Raw genomic sequence first — 27,806 nt, 5'->3', positions numbered from 1 at the left:
TACCCCTAATTGCAGTCATCCCTATTGGCAGAATCTCCTTTCTCCATTCCCATGTTGGCTTAGTTCATAAAGTAGCAAACAGTATATGAAGATTATAATATTCTGTATAACTGTTCTCCTTAATGATCTGCTTCCAAAATCCTGTTCTTTCCTTATTTCTCAAATTACCCCCTGCTTCAACATCCCTTTCCACTTGAATTGTAGCTTTATGCTTGTGCTAAGTGCCTCAACTGTGTAGCTCTAAAATATCCCTCCAAATCAGGAAATCCTAAACCTCCTTGTTCTCTTGTTGCTCCACTTGACTGTTGACGTCTTCCCCTTCCAAATAAAATCCTTCAACTCTTTAACTACTATCCACAACTTTTCCTGTGGTTGATTAAAAAAAAAATGCTGGACCTGCGTATAAAATTAAAGGGAATAAAAAAGTTTACTGCTTGTATCTTGCTATCCATAGCCATAGGCAAAACCTTCAGGTTTGTCATCTTTTGTATTAGACTTTTGTGTAGTTTCTTCTCCCATATTCTTAGCTGCCTTAACAAAATCCTTTTTAATCCATATTCCTAAATGCTTAATTTTTTTATGTCCTCATAAATATGGATGTTCATCGTGTTTCACTGCTGCAGTCATTACTCTTGGGTTATCCTGCTGGCAGGCTACCCTCAGTCGGCCAGAATTCCAAAGTCTAGGTCTGGCATCGGTTGCTGTCACCTCTTCCCTGACATCAGTGCACCAGGGGTATAAAAGATGCAGTCGATGCCATTTTCTCCAGTCTTTCTTGCCGCGCGGTGCCCGAAGCAAAAGCAGTTCGCAAGTGCCGGTCGGCCGACTCCTGAGATTTTTCGAATCCGAATTTCAGAACCGAAGTCTTCATTAAAGCCAAGTACCCCGTTGGGGAAACTTTTTCTTGTTCCAGACCGATGTCAGAAAAAGTTAACAATTGTATTTCTTGTGGGAAGCAAATACCTCATAAGGATTTTCACTCTTACTGTATTCCTTGCCTAGGCCCTGATCACAGCGTTGCTAGCTGTCGGTTTTGTGCTAGATTTAACCAACGCACTATCAAGCGTCGGTTCAATTTTGCATTTCATTACTTTGGCCGCAGATTTAATTATATAATGCCATCGGACCAGCCGCCAACCGGAGTTTACAAAAAACGCAAGGACAAAGAAAAGGATAGGCATCCGAGGTCCAAAACCGACGACGAGGCCTCTGCTGGGCTAGTCGCCGGTTCTCAGTGAAGCGCTTTCGCAGCCCCTGGCGCCCGCTACCGACTCTCACGTGGAGCCAACTGGGCTTGTGGATTCTCAAGGTATTGGACACTCGGAAATCATTCCCTCAGATAGGTCCGGAGCCGCTGAGCAGGTATCTGCTTCTGAGGGTGTCTTCAGACCTACACAACTATATATTAAGCCATCTTTAGCTTCAAAGACTAAAGCGGCTCTAAAGACAAAGAACAAGTACAGCATTCTCCTACTCGGACTTCCATGCCTAAAAAACTGATGCTCAAAATGGCCGAAGACCTAATTACTTTGATCAGGGGCTGCCATCCCCCTCCTGATAAGAGGCCTAGGCAAGAAACAGAGCAAGATTCTTCTGATCAGGGTTCTATTTCCTCTGATTCCTCTTCTGAACAGGATTACTCCATGCTTCCCTATGAGGATTCTGATGCTGAAGAGTCCATTCCTTCAGCCTCTTCTCCTGAGGATTATTCTTTCGGGGAAACCCTGCATACTATGAGGGAGCATTTCCAATGGGAGAGCCAAGATTATTCTGAATCTAAGAAAAGGCTCAGAGACTTTCTGCTTCTTCCTCAGCACAGACCCCTTGCTATTCCACCTGTTCTAGACATTGTAGATGATGTATTTTCAGAGTCCGGCCTGTCCCCTGACTCTCTACCCCTTGCACCTGCTAAGCCAGACCGATACTACAGAGTCCCGGATTCTCATAAATTCCTATATAAAAACCCCACTGCTGACCCAGAAACTATATCTCAGGGTCCCAAGGGGGTAAAAGCTTCCACTGCAAAAAACCCTGTCCCCTCTGATAGGGATTCTAGGGCTCTAGACAGATGGGGGGAAAAAAGTCTACACTTTTGCTACCCTGGCTGTAAGGGCTTTAAATTGTCAGTTTCATATGCTTAAATATCAGCAATATTTAATGTCACTGCTTAAACAGAAATTGTTGACAAATACTGAATGTTCAGAGAACAAGGAATTGCAGGATTTATTACAGGCAGCTGAACAAGTAGCGTACTTTGCAATGTGGTTATGATTCACTGGAGGCCTCTTGCAGGGCCGCTGTTACAGGTTCTGTTATTAGGTGGCATGCTTGGTTAAAGGAACCGAATCTGCTTGATCATGTTAAAGCAAAATTATTAGATGCATCATTACAGTATGATACTTTGTTTGGTACTAAAGCAGAAGAGGTGCTGAAAAAAATGGAAGATAAAGCAAAATCCATGCAGACAGTCAAGGATTTCTTACAGGTACAGCCACCCAGATTTAGCAGGAACTGGCCTTCTAAAAACTGGTCCCAAAGGCAGATCTCAGCCCCAAGGCTCATAACAGGCCTAAACAGTGGGGTGCTCCTACCAACAAAAGCGGAGAAGACAAATCACAACCTTACAGGAAACTGTCCCAATGACTTTCGTCTACCAGATCCAAGCACTTTTCTTTTGTCAGCCCCCTTAGGGGGAAAACTGAAATTTTTTTCATCAAATTGGCAAATGGTTACCCAAGACAAATGGGTCCTGAACATAGTGTCCCAAGGCTACAGGTTCCATTTTCACACTCTACCAAGGTCAAAAGGTATGCCAGACCTGCCACACAGTCAATGGGCAGAGGCACAAAAACAAATTACAGCCCTCATGGACATGAGGGCCATTCAGCAAGTACCACAACAAGAGCAGGGGCAAGGATTTTACTCCAGACTATTCCTAGTACCCAGAAAGGACAAAACCTGGAGACCAATACTGGACCTGTTTATACTAAATACGTTTCTGGAAGTTCCAAAATTCAAGATGTTAACTCTACAGCAGCTACTGCCCATGCTGGGCAAGAAGGCTTGGCTTGTAACTTTGGACCTAAAAAAGGCATACCTGCATGTCCCAATCAGACAATCTTGCAGAAGATACTTCAGATTCCTAGCTGGCTCAATGCATTACCAAGTCTCTGCTCTGCCCTTTGGCTTATCTACTGTGCCCAGGGTCTTCACAAAATGCCTGGCACCAGTAATTGCATTTTGCAGACAAAGAGGAATACAAATTTATCCCTACTTGGACGACTGCCTAATTCAAGCAGAGAAAAAAGACATTCTTCTAAAGCATCTGGCGTTTGTAAAAAGATTACTAATTGGCCTAGGGTACGCAATAAACGAAAAGAAATCAAAACTAGTGCCCTCTCAAGAGATAATATTCGTTGGTGCAAGCTTAAATACAACTGCCCAGATGGCTTATCTCACGCCAGACAAACAAAAGCAACTGACTACTTACTTCAAGAAATTGGCAACAAAAACCCACTTATCTGCAAGGAAAATCCTGCAGGCCTTGGGTTACATGGCATCCTGCATTTTACTAATTCCATATGCCAGACTGCATATGAGGAAACTACAGTGGTATCTAAAAAGTGTTTGGACACAGCATTGCCACAGCCTGGTGACAGTAATTGCACTCATTCCCTGCCTGCAACAGGAGTTTTGATGGTGGGCAGAAGCCTGTTACCACAACAAGGGTCTGCCATTCAGTTTACCCACAGCCAGACAGACACCGACAACGGATGCATCAGATTATGCCTGGGGGGCCCATATGGCAGGAAAATGTGTTCAGGGCACAGGGCCTGCAAACCAGATGCATCTTCACATCAATCAAAAAGAGATGCTAGCTGTTCAAAATGCCCTGACAGCTTTCAAGGACCTGCTTCATCCAGGACAGTTACTGATGAAGACAGACAACACTACGGTCATGTGGCACATAAACAAGCAGGGAGGTACACATTCCTACCTCCTCTGCAGACTAGCAATGACCTTATGGGGCACAGCATTGGCTTTTCAAGTTCACCTGCAAGCACAATTCCTGCCAGGAAAAACAAATACTCTGGCAGACGAACTAAGCAGAAACCTCATGGATCCCCACGAATGGCAACTGGATCCACAAGTCTTCAGCATGATGATAAGGAAATGGGGATGCCCAGACATAGATCTATTTGCCTCCCCTCACAACTGCCAATTGCAGAGATTTTGCACAAGGACTTATAACAAGCAAGCATGGGAAGTGGGCGCCCTATCCTTCAGCTGAAAAAATCTAACAGTGTATACTTTTCCCCCACTGCCTCTCCTTCCCAGGGTACAACTAAAGGTCAGACAAGAGAAGCCAAAAATGATACTGATTGCACCAGACTGGCCATGCCAGCACTGGTACCCAATCCTAAAGAGCTTGTCTCAAGGTCCAGCATGGATATTGCCTCAAACTTCTCACTTGCTGACCCAACAAAACAATCGGATCCTGCACAGCCAACTCAGAACCTTAAATCTGGCAGCATGGCGGATAATGTAGCCATTCAGAACACAACTCTTTCAAAAGCTGTTATGGATGTTATCTTGGAGGCCAGGAGGCCCAGTACCAGAAAATCTTGCAGGCCAGGAGGGCCCAGTACCAGAAAATCTTATGCAGAAAAATGGAAGAGATTCTGTGCTTGGAACCAGTAACAAGGCATTGACACGTGTGTACCAAATATCCCTCAGATTTTACAGTACCTAACTGAGATGCTGAACAAAGGCCTTTCTTTCTCATCAATTAAGATTCATGCCTCTGCCATTTCAGCCCATTACAATCCGGAACCACCTATCTTTTCCCATCCTTTAATAAGGCAGTACCTCAGAGGGGCAAAAAAACATTAGGCCTCCAAGGAGAGCACCAATTCTGGCCTGGGACATCAATTATGTTTTGGAAAAACTCACACTGCCTCCTTTCGAGCCAGCATCAACAGCAGATATAAAATTCTTATCCTGGAAAACAGCTCTGCTCCTAGCAATAACCTCTACAAGGTGAGTTTCGGAGTTGCAAGCACTCATGGCTGTGGAACCTTTCATCATTTTTCATCCAGACAGGGTTTCTCTGAGGACAAACCCTACATTTATGCCTAAGGTGGTGTCCAGTGTGGCCCTCAACCAAACCATTCACTTGTGTACCTTTTATCCAAATCCACAGAACAAGGGTGAGAAAATTCTGCATTCTTTGGACATACACAGGCAATTACGCTTCTACTTGGACAGAACTAAAGCTTTCAGAAAGACTGAGCAACTTTTAGTGTCATATGCTGCAGGATCACAAGGAAAGGCTATCTCAAAACAGACTATTTCTAAATGGATAGGCCATTGCATCCGTTTCTGCTATTTTCAACATGGCAAATCAGTGCCTAAGGGCATTAGGCCTCATTCCACCAGAGCAGCAGCCACTTCAGCAGCCTTCCTCAGAGGAGTACCAGCCAAAGGTATTTTAGAGGCTGCAACTTGGAATTCAGTGCACACCTTCACATTGCACTACCACTTACCTCTTTACTCTTAAGTCCAGAGCAGGCTTTGCCACTGCAGTTCTGCAGGGCCTCATAGCCTCTCCTAATCCTATTTAGCCCAGCCATCCATCCTCAGCTTTGGGATTCAACCCAAGAGTAATGACTGCAACAGTGAAACACAATGAACATAGTATAGTTGCGTACCTACCATAAATGTAGATGTTCAAGTGTATTCACTGTTGCAGTCCAGGTTACCCACCCACCCACCATCCCCCTTTTCTTTGCTGGGACTTATCTGCACTTCTCTATCCTATACAACCTATTTGGTGTATTTGCTTGTGGATGAAGGAAATGTTATTTTTGTGCATGCATTTTTATTGGCATATTTTTCAGCCTACCAATTTGTGGGCACCTGACATCTGGGGCAAGAAAAACTGAAGAAAATGGCGTCGGCTGCATCTTTTATACCCCTGGCGCACTGATGTCCGGGAAGAAGCGACAGCAACAGACGCCGGACCTAGACTTTGGAATTCTGGCCGACTGAGCGTAGCCTGCCAGTAGGATAACCCAAGAGTAATGACTGCAACAGTGAATACACTCTAACATCTACATTTATGGTAGGTACACAACTGTACTATATTGCTGCACCAATTCATGTGTAGGTACAAAGTTTATAGCTAGAGCCTGTGTTTTACCTTCATTAATTTTAATTAAGAAAAAAAAAAACAGAGCTGTCTCGGAATATTCCACAACATTGAGATGTCCCATTCTGGTTCCATCAGGTACAAAATAATATGTGCAAATAGTCAACTTTTCTTGACTACCATACCAATTATATCCTTGAATTTCTGAGTCCCTTATTTTCTTTGCCAATGTTTCTAAATGTAATGCAGCTAACAAAGGGGAAGGAGGACATCCCTGCCTGGTTCTTTTGTTCAGACACAGCTTATTGGAGAGGAACCCTCCCACTTTGATTTTTGCTTCCAATCCGTCATATATCCTTCTGATTGATGATGTTATTGTATCAAAAAATGCAAATGCTTCCGGTGCCCTACTCCTAAAATCCCAGCTTGCTCTATCGAATGTTTTCTCTGCATCAGGACTCACCAATACAAGCAGTATTTTCTTACATTCTTTTTCCCTGTTGATCATCAGTGTGCTATTAATTTTGTCAAATGTTTGCCTCCCCTTCACAAAACCACATTGGTCCATATCTATCAATTTTGGCTTCAGTTTTGCCATTCTTTTAGCCATTATATACATAAGCACTTATAATCATGGTTTAAAATTTAAATGGGCCTATATAAAGCTGGATGAGGTAGGTTTTTACTATATTTATGTATTACAGCCACCAGAGTCCCCCAGGATGATGCCTCGCCTTCTTTTAAAATGGTATTAAAGCCTTTCAGACCGTTTTTTCCTTCCAAACTTCTACCAGAATGCCATCTTTAATTGGTGACTTTCCTGCAGATTTGGCTATACACATCTCCTAACATCTGCTATCTTAACTGTTGGTTGTTGATCCTCATCTCATCTACCTCTGTTTGGCATATTTAACTCTGCTGTAAATATTTCCATTTGTACTTTTTCTTGGTTTCCCCAATTCTCTTTGTACAAATTTTCATGAAATTTCTTAAATATTTCTAATACCTGTACATGATGTCTGGTTATTTTTCTTATTGTGGGCCCCCACATTTTGTGATACTTTCTATTGCCTTAGCTGTTGTGCCAAAAGTTATAATGCTCTGGAGTTCTCAAAAAAACAGTTACTTAATGGAAAACTTCTACATATTTTCCAGGTACCCCCTTATTTTCTCTTTAGCATTCTGCAGTCATACATTTTCTTGTTTGTGAGATTTCCCCCCTTATTTTGTAATACTTTTAACCTTTGTCAGTCCTCGTAAATTATTATTCTTAACCATATATTTTTTCTTTTATTTCTATCCTATTTTTAAACGACACTTTCATTTTAGCCTAGTCACTAGCTGAGTACTTTCCATCTTCCCTAATAACTCCTGGATAATTTCCACTACCCATTTGTTAAATTCATCCCTTTTAAATGGGTAGGTGAGGAAGTGCCAATGCCTTATCTTTACTTCATTACCCTGTATTTTTAACTTGGTAATTATTGGCACATTATCTGAAATAGTTATTGGATGTGTATTAAATCACTACTGGAGCTCCTCTAGCGTTTAATATGTGTATGTCTGTTTTCCTTTGTCCCTGATACTATGCAGAATATCCATCCCAAAATCCTTTCTTTTATCAAATTCACATGCTCACTTTTTTTCATACGTGTCTTCTGAAGCATTGCTGTCTGCACACTGCATTTCTTAATTTAATTAAGTATTCTTTCCCTTTTTTCTGTCTGTACCTGTGAGGCAGTTCACATTCCAAGATAGTATGGAAAGTGTTGCCATTGTGATAAGAAGTCATTATTTCCACCTATTGTATATGGCAGCTTTTGTGATCCATGCATCCGTTAATGTTTGGCCGATTAATGCTTTATACAGTTTTTTATCAACATTGGAACCTTTTTGTTTTAATGAAAAACCTCAAACAGAAAACCAAACTTACCTCAGAACACCTCCAGAAACTGATGACTTTGAAACTTAACTAGCCCGATAGTGAGATTTGTGCCAAATAAGCAGCTGCTAATACAGGCCGTAATTAACCTGAAATTGAAGTTATTCTCTGTATAATTTTACACCCCATCCCCTACTTCAGCACCCCAAGGTTACAGTTTTATTAACGTAAAATTGCTTTTGTTTGGCTTTTAATTTTTTCTCTTTCATGTCTTCTCTTTCTTCCTCTTCTATCTTATTTTGTAGTATTAAAAAATGTAGGCATCTGTTTACTTTAACTTCAGAACATATAAGAGCAACTGCAGTACTTCACAATAAACATTGCATATTGTGTAGAAGAAATTTCTTAGAAATATTGTTAAGAATATAAATTGTTTTACTTAATTTCCTTTTTCCTTCCTCTTCTCTTTCACCGAGTCCTTCTAAACAATAGCACAAAGTGAGGCAAATGCTTTCCATTTCCTCACAAGTTTAACAAAGTCAGAAGTTCACTCTTTATTCTTAAACAATTGCATTACACAAATGTGATTTGAAGCTTTGCAGTCTCACCATTATTTACTAATTTCTATGTCGCTGGTCTTCTTCCTGCTCATCTCCAAACTCCAGATTTCACTTCAATTCCAAGGTACTCCCGATTCTTATAGTTAACTCCTGCGCTTTTCTTTCTCACTAAAGCATTTTCCTTTGTAACACTGGGAAAGGTTTCACTGGCAAAGACACTCCATGTGCTTTAATCTCAGAAGAATAAGAATCACAGTCCCCTTCTGCTTGATGGCTCACTTTTTGCTGGACAAACGTTTGTATTTCTTCCTTAGCCTGTTTTGCATCAAAAATTACTTTCTCCCTCCAGAAAGAAATATTCTAAAGATAGCTGGATACAGCAACTTGAATCTCACGCCCACCTTTTGATATTTCCTGTTTACTGGAATACATTTTTCTCTTCTGCCTGGTGTACAGTGAATAATAATGTTTCCACAAACACCCTACTGACTCCATCTTTTACAGTCTGTTCTTTCTGGTTGCTCTGTTAACAGCAGAAAATCTCAGATTCTGTCTACAGGCTGTGTCCTCTAATTCTGCCATTTTTTGAAACCTCTCTTCTTGAGCAGTCCCATACTCAACTAGCCTTCTCTTCATTTCACCCTTTAATTTTTGCAGTTTTGTTAGCTTGTCTGAACATCTTAAAGAATCCTTATTTGAGTCTATGTACTTCTTTCTTTCTCTCTCTCTCTTTATTTGTCCCTTGTCTTCTTCTTCCCTCTTCTTTAAAAGTAGTATTAATTACTTCCTAACTTGTCTATTCCTTTCAGTAATTAGGGTCTAGTGCCTGTCCGTCTTGGTTTTTTGAGAGATTCCAAACCCCCATTTTTCTCCCTAACCTTTCCTGACAGCAGAGTGCCATACTGAACTCCAACCCCAAAACTTACCACCCAAATGTAAACCTAGTATACAGACTCTCTAGCCCTCTTGTATTGCTTTGCACACACTACATAAAGCAGTGCTATAAAAATATCATGCTTGCTGTTTGTTTTCATAATGTTTTCAGTTGAGTAATTTAGGGTGACTGGTTCTATTTTATGTTGATTATCCTACACTGTGCTGCTTCTGTTAGATAATGCAATTCCTTCTCCTAGTATCCCCACCCTACCATCAAAAGCTTTGCAGCACTGATGTTTTTTTTCATCATGAATCCCTGTAATGAAATTTAAATCAAGTCAAATTAAAGGCAAAGTAACATAATTCCTGTATTTAACAGATTAGTAAAAAGTAGTGATCCTAGATAAAGAAAAAATATAATCCACAATGTCAGATGAATAGAAAGAGAGCATAGTGGGTATTGCTTTTAAAAAAGGCATACCGTTCTATTTAGAGAGATTTATCTTTAGATTTTTTCGTCTTCTAAAAAATAAAAACAAAAATGTACTTGTGTAAGAGAGGCAAAGACTGTGATTCTTTGAATAGGTAGCCAAGCATGGTCCTGTATTTAAAAACCAGGGGCAAAGTCTTTTATACTGCTGGGAGTTTGAGTAATGAAGGGGAGAAGTGTCCCAAACATGGACACTTGTCAAACCACTGCCAGGCAGTCTGGAAATTACTTATACCCAGAAACGGTCAAAATAAAGCCCCTTCCAGTGAGATGGTTCAAGTATTGTCATTGATCAGCTGTAGTCTCCAAACCAGTGCCTCTAGTTGCCCTGTAAGTTTGTCTGTACTTGGAACTATGAAGTGCCTTTTGTGAGGTTTGTGACAAAAGTGCATCTCAGCAAGATAGTACTTGTACTGCTGACTTGTGAAGCCCTGCTGAGAATCTGATTATTTGCAGTGTCACATGCATTAAGTAGATGTTCTTCGTGTTTCACTGTTGCATTCATTACACTTGGGTTATCCTGCTGGCAGGCTAACCTCAGTCGGCCTGAATTCCAAAGTCTAGGTCCTGCGTCGGTTGCTGTCGCTTCTTCCCTGATGTCAGTGCGCCAGGGGTATAAAAGATGCAGCCGATGCCATTTTCGTCAGTCTTTCTTGCCGTGCGGTACCCGAAGCATAAGCAGTTTGCAAGTGCCGGTCGGCTGACTCCTGAGATTTTCGTGTTTGAATTTCAGATCCGAAGTCTTCATTAAAAGCTAAGTACCCCATTGGGGAAACATTTTTTCTTGCTCCAAACCGATGTCAGAAAAAGTTAATGATTGTATTTCTTGTGGGAAGCAAATACCTCATAAGGACTTTCATTCTTACTGTATTCCTTGCCTAGGCCCTGACCACGACATTGCTAGTTGTCAGTTTTTGTCTAGATTTAACCAACACACTATTAAGCGTCGGTACGATTTTGCATTACACTATTTTGGCAGAAGATTTTAATTATACGATGTCGTCAGATAGCCATCCGACTACCGGAATTCACAAGAAACGCAAAGAAAAAGAAAAGGATAGGCATCCGAGTTCCAAAACCAACGACGAGGCTTCTTCTAAGCCGTTCGCCGGTTCTCAGTGAGGCTCCTTCGCAGCCCCTGAAACCCGCTACTTTAGACCAACAGGCAGCTACAGACTCCCACGTGGAGTCGACTAGGCCGCTGGAAGCTCAAGGTATAGGCCGCTGGAAGCTCAAGGTATTGGTCCTTTGGAGACTATTCCCTCAGATGGGTCCAGAGCCGCTGAGCAGGCATCTGCTTCCGAGGGTGTTTTCAGACCTACTCAATTATACATTAAAACGACTTCAGCTTCAAAGGCAAAGACTAAAGCACCTTTAAAGACAAAGAAACAAGTACAACAGCCTCATGGACAGGCCTCCATGCCCAAAAAACAGATGCTCAAAATGGCTGAAGACTTAATTACTTTGATCAGGGGTTCCCATCCCCCACCTGATAAAAGGCCTAGGCAAGAGACGGAATCAAATCATGTTTCCATTTCATCTGATTCCTCTTCTGATCAGGAATACTCTCTCTTCCTCCCTATGAGGATTCTGATGCTGAAGGATCTATCCCTTCAGCCTCTCATCCTGGCGATTACTCTTTTGGGGAAACCTTGCATACCATGAGGGAGCATTTGCATACCATGAGGGAGCATTTTCACTGGGAGAGCCAAGATTTTTCAGAATCTAAGAAAAGGCTCAGAGACTTCCTTTTACTACCACAACACAGGCCCCTAGCTATTTCGCCTGTGTTGGACATTGTAGATGATGTATTTTCAGAGTCCAGTCTTACCCCTGAGTCCTTACCTCCAGCTCCTGTTTAGCTGGACAGGTACTACAGGATTCCTCGCTCTCATAAATTCCTTTTCAAAAACCCTGCTGCTGACCCAGAAACAATCTCTCAGGGTCAGAAAGGGGTCAAGGCTTCTGCTGCTAAAAACCCTACCCACTCAGACAGGAATTCTAGGGCATTGGACAGATGGGGAAAAAAGATTTACACTTCTGCTGCCTTGGCTATAAGGGCTTTAAATTGTCAGTTTCATATGCTCAAATATCAGCAATATATTATGTCACTGCTTAAACAGAAAATGTTGATAAATTCTGAATGTGCAGAAAACAAAGAAATGCAGGATTTATTGCATGCAGCTGAACAAGTTGGAACGCATACTTTGCAATGTGGTTTTGATTCTTTGGAGGCCTCCTGCAGGGCCGCTGTTACGGGCTCTGTCATCAGGAGGCATGCTTGGTTAAAGGAACAAAATCTGCCTGATCATGTCAAAGCAAAATTATTAGATGCTCCATTTCAGCATGATACCTTGTTTGGTGTTAAAGCAGAAGAGGTGTTTAATGGAGGACAAAGCTAAATTTATGCAAACTGTTAAGGATTTCTTACAGGTACAGCCTCCTAGATTTAGCAGACACTGGCCTACAAAGAATTGGTCCTTTCCAGTGTCAGACAGGCCACATCCTGTGTCAGACAGGCCACAAAGGGGCAGATACAGACGCCCAAGAGGCAGATCCCAGCCCCAAGGTTCGTACAGGTCTAAACAATGGGGTGCTTCTACCTCCAAAAGTGGAGAAGACAAATCACAGCTATACAGGAAACAGTCCCAATGACTTCCCCCTGCCTGCACCAAGCACTTATCTTCTGGCAGCACCTTTAGGGGGAAAACTAGCACTTTTCTCTCAAAATTGCCACATAACCCAGGACAAATGGGTCCTAGACATGGTGTCTCAAGGCTACAAGTTTCACTTCCATACCCTGCCAAGGGCAAATGGTTGGCCAGACCTGCCAGTACATCAATGGGCAGAGGCACAAAAGCAAGTCTCATCCCTCATGGACATGAGGGCCATTCAACAAGTACCAGAGCAAGAGCAGGGACAAGGATTTTATTCAAGACTTTTCTTGGTCCCAAGAAAGGACAAGACCTGGAGACCAATACTGTTCTAAACACATTTCTGGATATACCAAAATTCAAAATGTTGACTCTACAGCAACTTCTGCCCATGCTGGGCAAGAAGGCTTGGCTTGTGACTTTGGGACATGCAGGTATGCCTCTTTACGGTCTAATCAGACCACCATGCAGAAGATACCTCAGATTTGAAGCTGGCTCAATGCACTACCAATTCTCTGCACTGCCCTTTGGCTTATGTACTGCGCCCAGGGTCTTCACAAAGTGCCTGGCACCAGTGATTGCATTCTGCAGACAAAGAGTAATACAAATATTCTTACTTGGACGACTGTCTCATTCAAGCAGCGAAAAAGGACATTCTACTACAGCATCTGGCATTTGTAAAGAGATTTCTAACAGGCGTAGGGTACACAGTCAGCGAAAAGAAATCAAAACTAGTACCCTCTCAAGAGATAATATTCCTGGGTGCAAGCTTAAATACAACTGCCCAGATGGCTTATCTCACGCCCAACAAAGACAACTGACTACCTATTTCAAACTGTTGGCAACAAAGGCCCAGTTATCTGCAAAAAAAATCCTGCAGGCTTTGGGTTTCATGGCATCCTGCATTCTACTAATTCCATATGCGAGACTGCATATGAGGAAACTTCAATGGTACCTAAAAAGTGTTTGGACTCAACATTGCCACAGTCTGGAAACAATAATTACCCTCATTCCCTGCCTGCAACAGGAGTTTCGATGGTGGTCGAAGGCTTGTCACTAGAACACTGAGCAGCCATTCATTTTACCCCCAGCCAGGCAAACATTAACAACAGATGCATCAGATTATGCCTGGGGGGCCCACATGGCAGGAAGGTGTATTCAAGGCACATGGTCTGCAAACCAAATGCATCTACATATCGATCAAAAAGAGATGCTAGCTGTTCAGAATGCCCTGACAGCCTTCAAGGACCTACTTCATCCAGGACAACTACTGATAAAGACAGACAACACCACGGTCATGTGGTATATGGGAGGCAGTCATTCTTACCCCCTTTGCAGACTAGCCATGACTTTGTGGGACGCAGCATTGACTTACCAAGTACATCTGCAGGCACAATTCCTGCCAGGAAAGTTAAATATTCTGGCAGATGAACTAAGCAGAAACCTCATGGATCCCCACGAGTGGAAATTGGATCCACAAGTCTTCGGTATGATAACAAGGAAATGGGGATGCCCGGAGATAGATCTATTTGCCTCTCCTCACAACTACCAACTAAAAAGATTCTGCACAAGGACTTATCACAGAAGCATGGAAAGTGGGCACCCTATCTTTCATCTGGAAAAGCTTAGCAGTATATGCCTTTCCTCCTCTGCCTCTCCTCCCCAAGGTACCCCTAAAGGTCAGGCAAGGGAAGCCAAAGATGATACTGATTGCCCCAAACTGGCCCCGCCAGTACTGGTATCCAATTCTAAGGAACTTGTCTCAATGCCCGGCTTGGACCTTGCCTCAGATACCTCATCTACTATCCCAACAAAACAGTCAGATCCTGCACAGCCAGCTAAAGACCTTAAATCTGGCAGCATGGCGGATAATGTAGTCGTACAAAGCACGCCTCTCACTAAAGCTGTGATGGATGTCATTTTGGAGGCCAGAAGGCCTAGTACCAGAAAATCTTATGCTGGAAAATGTAAGAGATTCTGTGCTTGGAACCAGGCACAAGGAATTGATGACACAGCTGTACCAAATATTCCTCAGATTTTGCAATACTTAACTGAGATGCTGGACAAAGGCCTATCCTTTTCATCAATTAAAATTCATGCCTCTGCCATTTTGGCTCATTACAACAGCAAAGTCCACAGCAGAGAAATGACAGGCTGCAGCAAACTGTAGTTTGAAGTCTTTTAATAACCTTTAAAACCCAAAAAACATTGAATATCTCTAGCGCTTTCGCCTGGTTCCTACCAGGCTTTATCAATAATACAAACATAACAAAGTAATGCCCTTAAATACAATAACCATTGGTCACATGGTGTTTTTTTAATTGATTCAATTTAAGTTAATTAATCGGTCAGAATTACTTCAATTGAATTCCTTTAAAAAACAAATGTTAAAAACCTCACCCACATTTTTGCATTGCAAAATGTTTAACAAGCCATATACTTACAAAAAAACAATACATTAATACCAAAATATTTCCAGACACATTGTTCACTATTAAAAAACATTCTTTCAACCATATTATATTAATGTTCTATCTATAAAATTCTAAAAAAAATATAATATATATATAACCATATATAACACTACAGTTTCGCTTTACGTAGTTTGAGCATACTTGAAATACTAATACTGTCATTTAAACCTGGGGACCTAGCTGCGTCTAATTTTAATTGCCATATAGGTTCTCTATATTCCAGGAATGTTTCCCAGTCTCCTCCCCTAGGGTCCTATGCAACCTGCTCCAGTACCATAAATTTAAGTTTCATATCGGGGCACTGTATATAGTGCTTATAAAAGGCGTTTGTGTCTTTCTTTTTAGAGATGTCGTTTACATGTTCATAAATTCTTCGCCTTAAAGGCCTTTCTGTCTTCCCTATATAAAAACTCCAACATAGAACACAGATCCCCATGTAAACCACACCCTTGGTTGCACAATTATAATATCCAGTTGTATGGACCTTAAAGTTCCTTGAAGATATATATACACTATCATTAATAATCAGAGAACACTGTCTACAGGCACCACACTTATGTGTGCCTATTTTCGAAACAACAGCAAAATTAGTTGAAAGATGATTTTTACTTTCAAAAAGACCCTTCAAATTCATGTCCCTCTTTTTTACAAAACTTGATTTCTGTGGAATAATGTTATGAAAATTCTCCTGAAGGGTCACAACAGGCCAGTATTTCAAACCAATTTGTTCCAACTGCGCAGCGTCCCTAGTATAGGTGTAGACAAAGCTACTATGCCCATCAAATTGTTTTTCCTGCCTACCCTGCACATTGGGTAACAAACCTGTGCCCAGTAGAGGGAAATGCATTAACTCTGTTAGCCATCACTTCTTTTTGTAGATTGTTCACCAGCTTTATAGAATATAAATGTGGAATATAGAGAACTTATATGGCAATTAAAATTAGACGCAGCTAGGTCCCCAGGTTTAAATGACAGCATTAGTATTTCAAGTGTGCTCAAACTACGTAAAGCGAAACTATAGTGTTATATATGGTTATATATATATTATATATATATTTTTTGAATTTTATAGATAGAACATTAATATAATATGGTTGAAATAATGTTTTTTAATAGTGAACAATGTGTCTGAAAATATTTTGGTATTAATGTATTGTTTTTTTGTAAGTATATGGCTTGTTAAACATTTTGCAATGCAAAAATGTGGGTGAGGTTTTTAACATTTGTTTTTTAAAGGAATTCAATTGAAGTAATTCTGACTGATTAATTAACTTAAATTGAAGCAATTAAAAAAACACCATGTGACCAATGGTTATTGTATTTAAGGGCATTACTTTATGTTTTTATCTTGATAAAGCCTGGTAGGAACCAGGCGAAAGCGCTTGAGATATTCGATGTTTTTTGGGTTTTAAAGGTTATTAAAAGACTTCAAACTACAGTTTGCTGCAGCCTGTCATTTCTCTGCTGTGGACTCGGCTCATTACAATACAGAGCCACCAATCTTTTCTCATCCTTTGTTAAGGCAGTACCTCAGAGGAGCCAAAAACTTAAGGCCTCCAAGGAGATCACCAACACCTGCATGGGACCTCAGTTATGTCTTGGAAAAACTCACCCTGCCTCCTTTTGAGCCAGCCATTACAGCTGATATAAAGTTTTTATCTTTGAAAACAGCTCTGCTCCCAGCAATAATTTCTGCAAGACGAGTCTCAGAGCTACAGGCATTCATGGCTGTGGGACCTATTAAATTTTTTATACAGACAGGGTTTCTCTGAGGGCAAACCCGACATTTATGCCTAAGGTAGTGTCCAGTGGGGCCCTTAACCAAGCTATTCATCTGCCTACTTTTTTATCCAAACCCACAGAATAAGGGGGAGAGAATTCTGCATTCTTTGGACATACACAGACAACTACGCTTCTACTTGAACAGAACCAAAGCTTTCAGAAAGATGGAGCAACTACTAGTGGCATATGCTGCAGGATCACAACGAAAGGCTATCTCAAAGCTGACTATTTCTAGGTGGATAGGCCACTGCATTCGTTTCTGCTATTCGCAACATGGTAAGCCAGTGCCTAAGGGCATTAGGCCACATTCAACCAGAGCAGCAGCCACTTCAGCAGCCTTCCCCAGGGGAGTACCAACCAAAGACATTTTAGAGGCTGCTACCTGGAGTTCAGTGCACACCTTTACAAAGCACTATCATTTACCACTCTACTCTAAATCCAGGGCAGACTTTGCCACTGCAGTTCTGCAGGGCCTCATAGCTGCTCCTAATGCTATATTAATAAACTAACCATAAACTAATCTTACTGGATATTCACGTCCCGACCCCAGCCCCTGCCCAGAAAACCACAGTGAAAAACTTCTCTAAAGCAAATTTCACACTCCTCAAAACCGAGGTGGAATCCTTCAATGCCCCCGGGCCTGTGGAAAATACGGCCCTGACCGCAGAATCCTTTATAAAACATTCTATGAACACCTTCAGAAATGCATGGATCATGCAATCCCAAATAAAACCAAGACCCAATCCTCCAAAGGCAGACGTCCTGTCTGGTGGACCCCAGCCATAAACAAACTATACAGTAGAAGGAGGAAGCTACTACATGATAAAGCAAAATCCCAAAAAGGGAAGGCATCTCTGATCAGCATTGGCAAAAAACTACGGGCACTCATAAAATCGAAGGCCAACTTCAAGAGAAAAATTGCACAGGACACTAAGGATAATCACAAGGATTTCTTTAGTAATGTTAGGTATCTGGGTGGGAATTCCCAGATATGCTCAGAATTAGTCCAAAATGACAAAAAATACACCGAATGCACAGACATTGCCAACATCCTAGCTGACAGGTTCAGCGCAAACCCCCCCCCCCCCACCAAAAGGGCAAATATCTATCCCAGCAGAGTGCTGCCCCCCTGACATCTCAGATGCTCTGGTAAGAGCCGCCCTCTCCAAAGCAAAAAACACAGCATCAATGGGACCAGACAGTGTCCCAGGCTGCGTCCTACATGAACTCCAAGAAGAGCTAAACCCAAACATAAAACTACTGTTCAATCTCAGCCTTACCACAGGATATGTAGTCAAAGAGTGGCATACAGCAACAGTGGTCCCTCTCCACAAAGGTGGTGCCTCAACAGATCCTGGAAACTATCACCCCATAAGCCTGACTAGCTTGGTCTGCAAAGCTATGGAAAGGATCATCATGGACCTCATAAAAAAAGATATTTTGGGACCTACAGACACTGGATCCTACCCAGTTCAACTTTAAGGGCAGATCCTGCCCCTTAAACCTGGTCGATTTTTTTGAAACAGTCACCAAGGCCATTAACGAGGGGAAGGTGGTCCACACAGCCTACCTGGACCTCGCAAAAGTCTTCGATACAATACCCCACTCAGGCATTATAGATAAGCTCACCATCTTAAATATAAACCCCTATGTCACTAGATGGGTTGCAAACTGGCTCAAGGACAGAACCCACATGTTTAGAATTGCTGGAGCCATGTCAGACTCCAAACCAGTTACAAGTGGCGTCCCACAAGGCTCAGTCCTGGGACCTCTCCTGTTCGGTATACATTTCTTGGAGGTACAGGCCAACACGGAAGGACTGTGGCTGACCAAGTTTGCAGATGACTGCAAACTGGGCGCTATAATCGACTCTCCAGCCGACACAAGCATCCTCCAAAAGGGCCTCATAGAAACAGACAACTGGTGCCAGAGCCATGGCCTCAAGCTAAACGCCAAAAAGTGTATAGTCATCCCCTTTGGCAAAAACAAAGTGCCCACAAATTACACATAGGTGGTAATCCATTAAGTACGGAAGAAGTGATTAGAGACCTGGGGACCCAAGTTGATAGCAATCTCTCATTTGACAACCACGTGGCCAAAGTGGTTAGAAAAACATTTTATATAGCCCACCTAATCATGAAGGGATTCACATCTAGATCAGGGGAGGTCATCGTGCCTCTTTACTCATCCCTCATCAGGTCCATAATTGAGTACAATGCCCCTTTTGGGATGTACCTTACCAGACACCTGCAGCAACTGGAAAGACCCCAAAAGTACCTCACCAAGAGGATCAAAGGGCTCAAACAGATGCCATATGCTGCCCGGTTAAAGAAACTCCAGCTCTACTCAGTGGCACACTGCCTACTCAGAGGCGATCTGTGCCTGACGTATAAAGCCATGTCCAACCCGGAATTAATGGACATGCTGCACCTCAGAAAATCCATTGAGCTACGCGCTCGAGAGACTTGAACCTCAGCACTGGAATAAATAGGACATGCTGGAGGGACAGATTCATAACCCAGAGGCTCCCTTCACTCTGGAATAAAATCCCAGTCCAGCTTAGGCAGAGTCCCTCATTGACTCTCTTCAAGAGGAATCTTGATGAGTGGATGGGGGATCGTAGGTTTACCCCAGGTATCACTTCTGTGTCACTGTTAGACAGAGGCACAGTATACTAACCTCGAAAAAGGGCATAGCAAAATTAATTTAAAATGGGTGGCGAAAGCCAAACACACTCTGGCTAGGCTTATAAATGCCCTAGGGCAGATGGCCTAGTATGAACCTATTAACTCCAGCCTCCCAACCATAGCTTTGGGATTCAACCCAAGTGTGATGACTGCAACAGTGAAACACGAAGAACATAGTACAGTTATGTACGAGTGTATTCACTGTTGCAGTCCAGGTTACCCACCCACCATCCCCCATTTCTTTGCTGGAACTTATCTGCACTTCTCTAATCTATACAACCTATGTGGTGTATTTGCCTGTAAATGAAGGTATAATATATTTTGGTGCATGCATATTTTATTGGCATATTTTTTTTATCCTACCCTTTTGGAGGCACCTGACATCTGGGTCAAGAAAAACTGAAGAAAATGGCGTCGGCTGCATCTTTTATACCTCTGGCGCACTGACGTCAGGGAAGAGGTGACAGCAACCGACACTGGACCTAGACTTTGGAATTCAGGCTGACTGAGGGTAGCCTGCCAGCAGGATAACCCAAGTGTAATGACTGCAACAGTGAATACACTCGAACATCTACATTTATGGTAAGTGTACACAACTGTACTTTTCTTGGCAATCTTAAGTCGTCTTTGGTGGATGAATATAGTGAACAATAGTATAGTTCAACCACTGCCAGGCAGGCTGGAAATTACTTTTACCTAGAAACAGTCAAAATAAAGCCCCTCCCAGTGATATGGTTCAAGTATTGTCATTGATCAGCTGTAGTCTCCAAACCAGTGCCTCTAGTTGCCCTGTAAGTTTGTCTGTACTTGGAACTATGAAGTGCCTTTTGTGAGGTTTGTGACAAAAGTGGCTATTTTTATGGAAAAAAAAAATCTCAGCAAGATAGTACTTGTACTGCTGACTTCTGAAACCCTGCTGAGAATCTGAAGCCCTGCTGAGAATCTGATTATTTGCAGTGACACATGCATTAAGTAGTTTCTTGGCAATCTTAAGTCGTCTTTGGTGGGTGAATATAGTGGACAATAGTATAGTTCAACTTTTAAGTGTTAAACTCCTTTAAAACTGGCTTTGCTCTGACTTGAGGTAAAAAGTTGCTTCAGTTAGGCGATAACTGAAATTAAGTATCTGAGGGGACAATAGGTATATTGCGTTGTGCTTTGATCTTCATTCTTGAGTAATATGCCTTTTATGCTGGTGATTGAAATGCCTTTAAAAGGGTGACTTGACATTTGAGATTAATAGCTTGCTTTCAGTTGCTTATAATGTTTTTTTTTTACTTTTCTAGGGATAGAAAAGAGTGGGAGGATGTCACACCAGTACCGCAAGACGATGGTCCAAACCCTGTAGTTCAAATTGCTTACTCCGAAAAATGTAAATCCTTTTATTATTTATACTTGCTTTTAAATTCTTGTTTTGCCTTATTGGATATTGCTCATTAGCCTTTTGACGAAGGTAAAGTGCAACTTCTCAAAAGTGGCTTGAATGTACAAATTTTAACTAGAAAATGCGAGAAATTGAGTGCAGTCACAGTTTGAAAGGGAGCTGGGATAAAAGGGAATTTTTTTTTTCTTTCTTTTTTTTTTTTTTTTTTTTTAAAGAGGTGAGCCTGTGGCATGTGCCCAGGAAGGAAGTGTTAAATATTGCTCAATGTCTGCTCGTTGCAGATTAATGTTTTCAATCAGAACGTTAATATATGTGTTTTGCAGATGCAATGGACTTGGGCATGAACCTCTAGGCTACAGTGTGTATATCCTGTGTGACTGTGAACAGTTGTCCTGTTCCTTGCATCCCATGGACCCCTAGAACAACATATATAACTTTATGGAGTATTCACTCATTTACTTACATATGGGTCTTCTAGCTATAGGGAGTATTGGTGTCTGGTCACCTTTTTATGAAGCCAAACTCTGATATGCCAGTGTATAATGCAGCAGCTTGAGCCTGTGTGTAATCATCATCAGTGTGTCTACATTTGCATGCTAGTTGAATCTTTGTCTCCTGTTTGCATCATGGTTTAAATGTCTGACTTTTCTGACATTGATTCTTTAGCAGATAGATATTATTTAAATTTTTCTTTTCTCATGTTTCTTTAACACTTCCATTGTTTGCTAAAAATATTGCTTTATGTGCTTATTTGTTTAGCAGATAGCATTTTCCCCGTTTTTCCTAATACCACTGTTTTTCATTAAAAACTCAAATCTTACACCTTACAGGAGCAAAATATTCATAGGGTTTGTTGTCAAGTGCTTCTGTTGTAGTGTACACTGAGGGTTTTTCTTGTTTGATGCTTGCCCTGTTTGGAAGCTCCCAAGGAGTCAACATTTGTTAGTGGACTTTTCCACTTGGATGAGTGTGAAGTAGATGAGGTTTCAACTTGTACCCTTCCCCAATGTAAAACTCACTAATGACTGTTCGTTACAGGGTATTACTGCTGATGTGGTCTGTTTGTGCATTGGGATTCAAAGTTTTTTTTTTTTTGCGCAGCTCTGTTGGTATAGCAAAGTAAGGAGATGGTGGAGCGAAGTCCTTCCACATGGGCGGTGCAGGGAGGGCTTGTCCTCTGTGCAAAACAACTTTTTTTTATTCATTTGGTTGACACTTTAGTAGAGTTATTCCTGACTGGGTATAATGAACAATATCAAATGTAAGAGCTTAAATACATTTTCTGAAGTTAGAGCAAAAGCATTACACCTTTTGTGCAGACAAAATTACAGTTGTTGAATTGGTGAAATCTAGATATTTTTTCAGGCACTGTTATGGTGCTGGAAATGAAGATTACATAAGAGGATAATGGCTTCTTTTTTATATCCCACTTTAGGGGATAAACATTAAACCACCAAAGGGAGGGTAGTGAAAATGAAGACGCTGCCTTTTTAATGGAGAGATCATAAAAGGGTAGGTTGATTGCTTCCAACCAGGCTGTGAGAGGTTTAAATCATACAGTGGCATGGTTAGTTGAGAAGACCATTCAAATATGCATCATTCATTGCTTGCGTGTAATATTTCAGAATGTACGTTTATATTGCCAAAATATTTCCATTTCTTGGAGAATGACCCAGTGTATGCAGTACAGAAGTCTGACCTTTTGTCAGTACATAAACTTATGTCTGTCTTGCCTTTAGACAGCTAACGTCAGTGGCATTCATTAAAATGATTATAGAGCTTTTACTGGGGAATATTTCATATGATTTATCAGGCTAAGAGTGCTACCTCGTATAGAAGTTCTACCAGTGTTGGTAGAGGAAGCAGAGGCAGACCTGTGGTTTTGTTTTCCACTACTAAATCATTGAAGAGGAAGCAGAAAATATTCATCTCTTACATGTTTTAGTATTGTTTTCATTTTAAACTGATTGAATACCCAAATGTGGCCAGTATTGCCAAAGAAAATGCGAGTTCACACGATACTAACCACCTTCTGGCTGTTATGTTCTGAGAAGCTCACTCTTATGACTGGATTTTCCACTCCAGAAGCAAGGCCTAACATCAGGACTTGGGACTCTTCATTTTCTTTCTTTCATTCCTTCAAAGTCTTGGATGACACTCAAAAAAACAACAACAAAAATGGTAATGTGGATTGAGCATGTATTTTGTTAGGCCATAAATTGTCTAAAAATATCAAAGCCCACCGAACATGATTATCAGCCCTAAGAGTGGATGATTCTCCAGCATTAGTTGTCAGATATAAAGTTTATTTGAAATGAAACTTTAGTAAGTCAAAATGCAGAATATATTCTTCAGTGCAGAGTAAGAACTCATTGCCAGCAGTTCTTAAGAAGTGATTTTTTTTTTTTTGGAATTATTGATCATGTTCCATGTTCATCTCTTTAAAAAGTCAATTTCCAATTGTCTGCATCCTGAGCAAACTATACTGAAAATATGTAGTGAGTCTGAACTGTATTGTAATGGAGACAAGCTATAATGAGCATTCACTGTTGGTTATGCCACCACTGGAGGAAAATTGGAAGCCCTTATGTATGTGATCTTATGTATTCTTAAACATTTCTAGTGTATTAAATGTTTTATTGACCTTGGGGAATGTGAAGGGCATACCTCTTGTCAGCCCTCAGAAGTGTGTGAAAGGCTGTCAGAAAAAAATGAGTGTCTGAAACTGTAGCAATTACTGGTTTTATATAGGTTTTCATGTTATGGGGAGCACATGTAAATTTGCCCCCTCATAAGGGGGCACATAATTTTTGGACCCTGGAGGGTTGGGAAATGTTATGCAGAGTTACTTTGTGGATTGAGGACATTTGTATTATGCTGAACAATAACTATTAATCCTTCTCTTTTGTCACTGGGTGTGCTGTGTATATTTATTTAATGTTTGCTGTACATTGTTTTTCTTTGCATACACCATTTTCATAAACTGATATCCATTCAGAGTATGCACTGCTGTTCAAGTTTCTTCTTAGTTGATCATTAGTTGTCATCATCAGAGTGCTTTTTCCCATTTTTTTCATGGGTTTGGGGTGTCGCATCAACCATTGTCATCTCTCTAGATTCAGTGCCGCTCTTCTCCCTTTGGCTGTAATGCCTGACAGTCTCAGGCCTTCTCTCGCACAATTCATCCATCTCTTTGCTGGATGCCCTTATTCCCTTTTTCCTTCTTCCTGTCTCAAATTTCCCTTGCCAGATTGTCTTCTACTTCTCTGCATGACACACACCTACACCACCATAATCTCTTCTGTTTGCCCTTCTCTGCACTTGGATTTCTGCTCTGATGTCCTCATTTCTTTGTCTGTCCCCCATTGTGCATCCAATCACCTGTTTCAAGCAGTTCTTCGCCATCACCTCTAGCTTCCTCGTCCTGCTTTACATTCACTGTACAGGTTTCTGTACCGTACAGTAGTACTGGTCATACTGCTGTTTTGTACACCTTACTTTTCAGATTATTTCATATTCTTCTGTTACACACTTTACCTGACACTGTGTTCCAGTTGCCTGCAACCCCTCTGATTTTGACTTTAACCTCCTCATTCAACCTTCCCGTCTCCCCACTGGCCTTTCTCAGATAATGAAAGCTGTTAACCTGGTTCACTAGTTTCACTATTTTCCCTTTTTATCTCTGTTTTCAGCTTTTTCTGATTTTCTTTTTTTGCTGCAATCCAACATCAATATTGATAATTTTACATCAAAACAGGATAGTTGACACTTCTGCACATGTTACTGGGGTTACCCCGGAGATGCAAGTGTGTTTGCGTGGGGGAGGAGGGACCCCTCCACAGCCCATGTGGGGGGGCTACATCCCCCACACTCCCTGCTAATTATATATACTAACTACAAGATCACGCAGTCCCTGGGGAAAGGGAATATTCCCACTACCTGGAGATGTAAAACTTGCACACCTGTCCACCTAAAAGATGACGTAATAGGTCATTCAACTCACTGCCCTAAACCCATATATGTTTATACATGCACAAATTCATATGCCCACTTGCAAACTAGATAGGGTTGTGTACATGCATACATATTCATACAAGTATATATGGGTCCATTACACATGATCGAAATTTCATATGACTGACATTCATTTGACTGAGACCAGAACATCTAAAGTTCAAAACACTGAAAACTCATTTGACTGAAACTCATAACTCTGACACATTAAAGTAAGAGGTATATGCCCTTTTCCTCACTGTAGTGCAATCCTGGAGTTAGTGTATATAGTTAGGGGGTGTGTGGGGGTGTGGTGGGCGTAGCCCCCCACATAGTTTAGGTACATATTGTCTTCTGCAAAGAGTTATTCATTGCAGTTCTAAGTATCTATCTGTATGTTTTAAAATGTATGTGGGGGACTGTGCCCCGCACCCCCCCAACTAATATATATATATATATATATATATATATATATATATATATATATATATATATATATATATAAACTCCAGGATTGCACTACAGTGGGGGAAAAGGGCATATACCTCTTACTTTAATGTGTCAGTGTTATGAGTTTCACTCAAATGAGTATTGAGTGTTTTGAATTTTTGATGTTCTGGTCTCAGCCATATGAAATTTCAATCATGTGTAGTAGACCAGTATATACATCTGTGCTTTGTATGCGTGTGTTTCATTTTCTTTTATTTTGCATTTGTTTACTAGGGTAGTACACTGATCGCAACTGAACATTTGCAATTACTCCCCGAGTAGAATGTGTAATATGTGAGTGTTTAATGTCTGTACTATGTCACACGTACTTTGTTGTGTATCTCGCATACATACACACACGCACACACACACACACACACACACACACACACACACACACACACACACGCACAACACCTGCTGATTTATTTTGTGATTTGCTGCTGACATATGTACTCCATTTTCTTAATTCTTCACAATACCATTGTATACAGCTTTGTTTGTCAACTACATGGCTGCGTGTGCCTATTGTAATTCTTTGGAATAGCTGACTATTCAGCACTCTTTTGTGCAGCACATTTCAGACATGGAATGAGTGACTTAGTCACCTGCCAGCTCTCTTCCAGTTCACGCTATTTTTTTTAATGCAGTACCTCTGTAAATGAAGCCACCTTTATCTCTACTAGTACTGTAATATAGTTGTCCTGGGTGCGTTGTCGTTAATGTCTGTGCCAGTGGCTCATCTGATAAATACGATCCATTTAAACTGGCTGCTGAATGAGCGAAAGAGAAAAAAGTAAGATATCCATTAAAAATGGGCAATAGGGTCTGCAACAGCTCTTGGAGTATTTTATGTAAAGCAGAATGACCGAAAGACCTATTGGAAAGTAATATTCCCACCTTGCCAACTATTTAAACTTGTTATTGCAGTGGGTAAAAGAAGAGAGTGAAAGTTTCACTTTTCTTATGGATGAATTTGGTAGGGAAGTTTGTAGTTGGCCAAGCATGTTTTAAATTACTTTTGATTTGTAATCCTAATTTACTCGTGGTTCTTGTTTTGTATCTGTATGATTAAGTGCAAACACAGATGCTTGTTGTATTAAGGAAATTAAAATGCTTGATACCAGCCTTCTCATTAAATTGACAACAGCTGTGGTACATGTGGCTACCTGAGTTCTGTTGTAGTTCACAGCTTCCAGCTAGAAAAAAGTGACCACTTAAACTGAGAGCAGGTCTTTTGGAATCTGGTCCCTGGTGTAAGATGGTGCAGATGAGACTTGCACTAAGCAAGTCTTTCGGAATTGGGGCAGTTTACACTGAGAGCAACTCTTTTGGAGCCAGGGCAAATATTATAAATGGCTTCATCTACTGGGCCTAAATTCTTGCTTTGTAAAAATTTGTGCTCAGTCGGCCAGATAAGTCTTTAATTGAATTATGCTCTTCATTCTGAAAATACAGTCAGTGTACTGATGTGCAGAGTTTCATGTGGTGGAAGTGCAATTTCTCCTTCTGTTACCATTTGTGCTGTTATTACTTTTTAAAGTGTGTTTTTGTTAAATGGGAGTTTCCGCTAATTATTGCACTTCTGAATTCTGTCCATTAGATTTTGTTTGCTAGTCAGTTGGGTGCTGCCATCTCTCTCGTCAAGTACTCTCCACCTCCTTCCTCCATTACTCCGCTTCATATCCTTTTTCTACTCTCCTGTGACATCTTTCTCAGAAATCTACACTCCGTTTAAATTGTACAACTATAACTTTAAAAAAATAATTGCCTTTTTTGTTGTAAATCCTACAATTTTAATATTAAAAATACTGAGAAACCCACTACTGCGTCCGAAGTGTACACAAACCAAAACACTTATAAAATAAAAGCACCCTTAAAGCGCAAAGGACTCAGAAGGAATACAATTAGTGTAATTTCTTTTAATGCCTGCTTTTGTAAAACTTCATCAGAAAACATATAAAATCAGCTAAAATCAAACACCTTTTATACATTCAATTCTTATTACAGCCAATAAAATAACATCAGTTATGTTGTCATAATTAGCACAATATTATTAGTATACTCCACCTTCATTAATTAATTTTGTACCTGTTTGATTTTCTATCCCTTAAACACTTTAACATGTTCATTTAAACCAGGTAGAGAATCTGCCTTCAACCTTATTTGTTATTGAACTTTTCTTTTCTCTACTTGATTTTTAAAATCACAACCCCTCTTGTCATAATTGACCTGTTCCAATACAGCAAAGTAAAACTTTTTATATTTTCCATGTACAGTTCTGTGTTTGAACAAAGCATTGTTGTTTTCCTGAGACTTGATGGCATACAAGTGTTCTTTCATGGAGACGTCTACTGGGCAATTGCATCTGGAAGAAACCCCAC

At 40.9% G+C, this 27,806-nt stretch overlaps 1 protein-coding gene across 2 annotated transcripts in view; it reads left to right on the top strand.

The window, feature by feature from the left end:
* FNTA (farnesyltransferase, CAAX box, alpha) overlaps positions 1–27,806 on the top strand; it is a 761,420-nt gene that overhangs the window by 78,389 nt on the left and 655,225 nt on the right. For both annotated transcript variants that reach the window (XM_044059429.1, XM_044059428.1), the window contains exon 2: positions 20,843–20,928. In XM_044059429.1, the coding sequence (XP_043915364.1) occupies positions 20,843–20,928 (86 nt within the window). The remainder of the gene's footprint in view (positions 1–20,842; positions 20,929–27,806) is intronic.

The sequence above is a fragment of the Protopterus annectens genome, chromosome 17.part0, assembly GCF_019279795.1.
Source record: "Protopterus annectens isolate FY-2018-M chromosome 17.part0, PAN1.0, whole genome shotgun sequence".
NCBI lineage: Eukaryota > Metazoa > Chordata > Ceratodontiformes > Protopteridae > Protopterus > Protopterus annectens.
Note: the sequence above shows the minus strand (reverse complement) of the source record. Positions and strands in the feature narration are given on the sequence as shown.